At 39.9% G+C, this 6,409-nt stretch overlaps 1 protein-coding gene across 2 annotated transcripts in view; it reads right to left on the reverse strand.

Annotated features, from left to right (window-relative positions):
• Positions 1 to 3,941, reverse strand: part of shroom3 (shroom family member 3) — a 26,402-nt gene extending 22,461 nt beyond the window's left edge. For both annotated transcript variants that reach the window (XM_020601135.1, XM_020601134.1), the window contains exons 1-2: positions 3,523 to 3,941; positions 1,932 to 2,057 (exon numbers count right to left, since the gene is read on the reverse strand). In XM_020601135.1, coding sequence (XP_020456791.1) covers positions 1,932 to 2,057; positions 3,523 to 3,683 — 287 coding nt within the window. In that variant the 5' untranslated portion in view covers positions 3,684 to 3,941. The remainder of the gene's footprint in view (positions 1 to 1,931; positions 2,058 to 3,522) is intronic.
• Between the last annotated feature and the right edge of the window lie 2,468 nt (positions 3,942 to 6,409).

Here is a 6,409-nt window from a genome sequence, read left to right on the forward strand (position 1 = left end):
TTCGTGCTGAATCTGCAGTTACCTCACTCTAGATAACTGACTGGAATGTAAATTTGTGTGTCTGCGTCTGTGTCTACGTCACAGGTTGACTCACCAAGTCTTTCAGCTGAACACAGTTGCTACTCTGGAAAAGAGGACAGACTGTTTCTTTGTACAGCTCTCCTTCTGTGCTGTCTAACTTTTGTTTCACTGTCCTCTATCAGCTGAACTGTCTGCCTCCGTCTGACTGTGTGTTAGACCCACTATAGCAGAACTGCAAAATATTACAATGAACTTTTATTTGGATCCAGGCTTTACTGACAGGACACAATGAGCAAGAGTGAGTGTGTGTGCGTGGCTGGGTGGTACTGTTGCTTGGGAGACCCAGAGGGGGAGGGGGATCAGGAACTCTGCAGGCATCCACGTCAATGCCCCGTCCACCAACACACATATACAAACACACACCCAAACATTTGAGCCCCAAACTTGTGAGGTCCTCATTGACATTTTAGCACCTGAACCTAACCGGAATCTGACCCACTTCTAATCTTTATCTTTAAATGAAGTAGCCCTGTGAATGATTTTTCTAAAATGTCCTCAGTTCCGCAAAATGTCCTAACTTTTGAAAAATGTTATTCATTTTTTGAAAGATTGTCACTTCAAGTCTTCATTTCCCTGAATGTCCCTATCTTCAAGAAATATCCTTACTTTCTAAAATGCCCTCAATTCCCAAAACATCCCGTGTCCCTAGTTTCTGAGGATGTCCTAACTTCCCCAATCTTTTCCTAAATGTTTCTTATTCTTCAAACTGTCCTGCCTTTCCAAAAATGTCTTCATTTTCTAAAAAAGGTCCTTACTTTCCAAAATGTACTAGTTTTAGAAAATGCCCTCAATATCCAAAAAGTTACCAAGGCTAACACACTTGTGCTGTGTTATCATTATGTTGCCCATTAATTCCAAAGAAATACTATGAAGCTACTGTATAAATTACTCTGCTTGTCATAATCCTTCCTGTAGTGCAGAATTGTTATTCTCCTGTCATCTTTTGGGTGTACATTCAACATAACTTAGGTCCCATTAAAAAGTCAAAAACAAAAAGTAAAAACTGCATATGACTTTAATCTGGGAGCTGAAAGCACAAGGCAGGTTGTGTTTAATGTCAAGAAAGGAGACTGGTGTCTGTTCGACAGAGATAAGATATGAAATACTATATCTCTGTCTGAAGACATGACCTTTGACCCTCTGAGTGGAAATCCAAAATCCCTAGCCCTTTTCAGGCACAAGATATGTAACGTTGCTGGCTTCATCCTTCCGTGGCTTCAAAATACATTCAGCTAAACAAGAAGCTAAACGTATGCTGATGGAGTACCAGTACACCTGAAGAATCAGTGGCACCAAGAAACTCAACGAGAGGGTGCAATGCAATGCAATTTAAAATGCTGTCAAGCTGCACACATCCCCCAGAGCTACAGCAGTAACAGTAAGGTGGACTGTATGTAGAAATAACTGACCTGTTGCTTTACAGAATTCCAACACCAGAGCTGCTGCATCACCTTCTGCATAAAACCATTTACCAGCTCAGCTCAGTTTTTTCTGTAACCAGTTGAACAAGTCATACTACACTCAAATATCATAAGTTCTTTGGAATTTCTATGGTGAAAAATGAGCTGAGTGCCCAAGTTTCTCCTGTTACAGTGTCTCAGAAATTCAAAATCAAACTGAAAAAAAGATTTCAGTGATTCTCCAGTTGGTCGTAGTTTATTTTGGGCTCCCTCAGTTTGAATCCTGTTACTACCCCCACTTTGATGTCAAAAATTAAAAACAGAAAATATACAAAAATCACCACAATGAAAGAAGAAGCATAACCTTGCCTAATTTATTTCAAATTATTATTGCAACTGCTACCTGGCTAATCTACCAGTGTATAATCAGATCTGGTTTTGGACACTCACCTAGCATGATAGCTGTTGTGCCAGGAGCTGCTTATTGCATCCATCTTGTCCTGTTCCAACTCCTGTCGAGCTTCACTGAGCTTTGCTGAATGCCAAGAGTGAGGACGAGACGCCGGCACACTGCGTCTGTTGGGTTACAGTGCAAAGAGCGAACTTGTGTTTAAACACATTTGGATTCAAAAAGATCACAAAAGATTGTTAAAATGTGTAGAGGAGGTAAAATGTAACACTTCTGGTCAGTCAGCCTTAACAGCTCTGTTATTTTATAAAACACCCATTTAGCTTAAAAAATGTTAATTACTGATCCAGCCTAAAAAATGGTCCAGCACATATAGCCCGTAAAACATAAAACGGCAAACAGCATTAAACCAAACTGTTGTTTGCTGGACTTGAAGTTTGTGCACATTATATGAAGTAATGTGTTAACCTGTTCTCCCTTGTGTCTAGTCTTTATGCTAAGGTATGATAATGACTACTGCATGGATCATCAACTGACAGCCACATCCGGCCCACCAAAGCTTTCCATCCAGGCCACAGTATATTAATAAAATCAGAAAATATGAGAAGGGAAAAATGTATTCTTCAAATACTTTTTATACATATGATTTTGTAAAACTGCTTGGAAGTTAAGTGTTCTGACTTACACTGTACCATCTTACACTGGACCATCTGGGGCTCTTCAATAATATTCTCTTGCTTTCATTTCTGTAGTTACACTACAAATGTGCAGTGCAAAGAGGCGTGCAACAGACTGAATAAGAACAACTTCACCCAATCTGTACATGCACTGAACTTGCACAAGAGAATGTCATATCTGACAAGTTTTGCAGCTCTGCATTTATCCGTAAATATAAACAGGAAAAGATTTTATCTGAGCAAATAGGAGATAAGCGATATAAAATCTTGCATAGCTCTGAACCACAGGATCATGGGTAATGACAGGACATGACTGGAATACCTCAACATGTTATCATCACTCTTACATGCTGATATTTCCCCTCTCCATTAGCTCCGGGGGACTGGCATAGGTAGGATGCTGTGTGCTTAATTTATCAAATTCAAGTCAAATCCAAACCTAAAACCACACCAAAGCAAACAATTAAATAAACATTTTTGTGTTAATTGGACCCTATAGTATTTATCAGGGTCATGTCAAAGTCATCAAAACCATGTAGGTCTCTGTCAAAGTCACCAATTCCATGTACATTTCACAGATACTAAGGTTTAGTTGCCTTAGCAACTTTAGGGTTGCAAAGGTCAAGCAAAGTTAAAAAGGACATTTCAAAAACAAAGATCACACACAAATCACAAATATCATGTCCACATCATCAGTGTCATGACTAATCGGGTTTTTCCATTATAGGAACCTAATGCTGAATAGTGCTCGTCATGGGTTCTGTGTTTGTTTCCACTATTGATTGCCAGCTCTGGACATGTGGAGCTAAACTTCTTTTCTTAAGTGTATTATTATGGAAAACAGCCAAAGTCTCATTTCAAATAACCCCCACTTTCTTGACTCAAACAAACTTTCATCTGACCTTTTTTCCTGAACAACTCCAACTGAATAAACTAAACATGTGACCTGTTTTACCTGGAGGTGAACCTGAGGACTTTGGAGATGAGACCCGTCGCCAGGCTGTTGGCGCTGGCCTCTGACGGTGACCGGCACAGTGCCCCGTCTGACCGGCCCAGCTCTGCCTTCTTCTGCTTCTTCCTCAGCTTCCTCCGATAAAACACTTCCAGCAGCTCCATGGCTCAATTCAAAGTCCAGTTTATTCTAGTTCTGCTCTGTTTTACTCTACTTTTCTAATGTCTTCTTCTTCTCCTAGAAAATTCTAGAAAGGTCCATTTCCACACCCTTTATTCTTGTGTTTCCATCTAGAGGACTCCAAGAAAACCTACTCAGCTATTCCCTTACATGCTTTCATATAAACCTCTTACCCTCTACTGAATCTGCCCTATTGCATTCTACTAAACTTCACTTTACCTCTTGATCCTTCAGCCATCTCCATCTGCCATATTCTCCTGATTGTACTTTTTAACACTTTAACCTAAAATTCCTCTCCAGCTTACTTTGCTTCTGCTCAAAACTAACACAAATGAACCTCCTTTTTCTAAATCTACTGAGTCTCTAATGCTGCAGTTCACTGTCTTCTTTGAAAAATATGCAACCCTGACTGAAGCAACTGCTCTGTGCCTCTCTTTTTCATCAAAACCACATTGAACAGACTGTACTGGTCCTGACTCTACCACCCCATGGTCCGTATCTTTGCTCCAGTTCCTGTCTGAGACTGGCACATCAAATAGGGTTGTGCTGCTTTGGCCCCTGAACCCAAGGTTGTTAAGCAAATGAAGCAATTAAGTATCATTATCCCACCATATGATAAAAGCATGAAGTAAACAACCTTGGTCCAGCTCAGTCTGGATGGTAAATGTTGACATCAAGATTGTAATGAGAGAGAAGGGAGGAAAAGGGGGAGGTGGGGGGAGAGATAGCAAAAGAGAGTGAGTAGCAAATAAGGGCGGGAGGATGGAAGGTGATAAGAGTTGTTAGCTAGAAGATACCGAGGAATGAAGCAACTAAAATACTGAAAGAGAAATGGTAGGAAGAAAAGTGAAAGACAGGAGAGGGAGGATGAAAAAAGTACGAGAACAAGGAAACACAAAGTTGTCTTTCTTGTGTAATGAGATCAAAAGAAAATAGAGAATAACTTGAGGAGGGGCTGGGAGGGAAAGAAGAAGCAACAACAAGTGCAGAGGTGAGAGAGGAAGGGCAGTGAGGGGGAGAGAATGGAGGAGGAAGCAGAGTGAGGACAGATAAACAGAAAGCTGTTGAAAACTGTGGATTTTTGTGCTCACTGCAGCAGAAATGGATTTTGAAGCTGTGGAGAAAAAGATGATGCAGCATGTGGTTCCACAGTGGACAATAAACTCACTACTGTTGCTGTTATAAACGACATGGGGTCCAAAGACAAGTGGCGATGTAATGACAAGCATTAGGTACTATTGAATAGTACGTGGCAAATTACTTCAAATTTTTAACAAATGACTTGTTACTTATTATTTATCAAACATCATTATTAGCTATTAATAATTTATTGTATAATTTTTGTAAACAAAAACTATGACAAAAAATATTAGCTGATAAACTTTAGCCATGCCAGTGACGTGGCTCTGCGGGGGGCACTGCAGGTCAGTCGGTCCAACCCTTTTCTTCAGACTAAAATATCTTTACTATTGGATGGATTGTTGTAAAGACTGCTAAAGATATTCAAGATTCAGTGATGACAGTGGCAGTGGCATCCCTTTGCGCCACCAACAGGTTTGCATTCTTGATGGACTGGCACTAATTTTGCACAGGGTTTCATGGTTTTTATCCAAATGTGTCATAATGGCTTTGTCTATAGTAACACAGTGTATCTTCATCTGACCTCAATATTAGCTAATATTACTAAACAACATGTTTAACCATTCACTACTTGGCTCTGTTAAAAGTGCCTTGCAACAACTCCAAAGCTGTAATCTTCTGTATTTAACACATACAGAAGTGGAAAACAAGTCTGTTGCTTAAGAAGCACCCAGAGGTATTTACTGACTGTCAATATTTAGTTCACTGACTGCTTTTCAGAAGTCGCATGATCACAAACAGTTCCACTCTAAACAAAGCCAATGTGTCAATACTCACTCAAGAACAACCCCTTCAGGGACCTCTGGAAATGTACTAAAGTTTCTATGGGACCATATCAAGGACCACTATATCCTCCTTCAGAATCCCTGGAACTTCCCCAAGAACCATTTATTTATTACCTTGTCTAGACAACAGAAACCAACTCAAGATCACTACAAGTCTTCAGAGACCACTGTAATCTCTTCCAGGACCTGAAACCTCATCATAAAGCATTTGAACTTCCTTAGAGATATCTGGATCCCTGGAGTCCACTCAAAGACTCCATGCCTCCTCAAGAACCACTGTAATTTGGCCAGGAAACCAGAGCTTTCTTAAGGAGCATTCAAGCCTCTTCATAGACCCCTGGTAACCTCTCATTTATCTCTGTCCTCTTTGTGTGTGCTGTTATGTTTTGATTTGATTTATTCTTTCAAGCATGTAAAGACAGTTGATATGACAACACACATAATTTTACACATATCCAACAAATACTAATCCAATATCAATTTGCTTATACGTAGTACATGCTTAAATGGAGTAGGAAGAAGTCAGACTTATCCAGTCCTACCCCCTGACATCATCTTACCATCACTGGTTTGCAAGCAGTATCTCTACATAAATAATTCAGAAACCTTTCATATATCGTTGATGTATAATATAAATAATTTAGGTCCCAAAACAGAACCCTGAGGCACTCCACATACAATATCCAGCTGACTCGATTGGTATTCACCCAACTTCACAAATTGACGCCTCTGTGTCAAATAACTTCTAATCCATTTCAGAACCATTCCTCTGATCCCATATTTTT

This window comes from Monopterus albus, unplaced genomic scaffold (assembly GCF_001952655.1).
Source record: "Monopterus albus unplaced genomic scaffold, M_albus_1.0 scaffold50.1, whole genome shotgun sequence".
In the NCBI taxonomy this organism is placed as follows: Eukaryota; Metazoa; Chordata; class Actinopteri; order Synbranchiformes; family Synbranchidae; genus Monopterus; species Monopterus albus.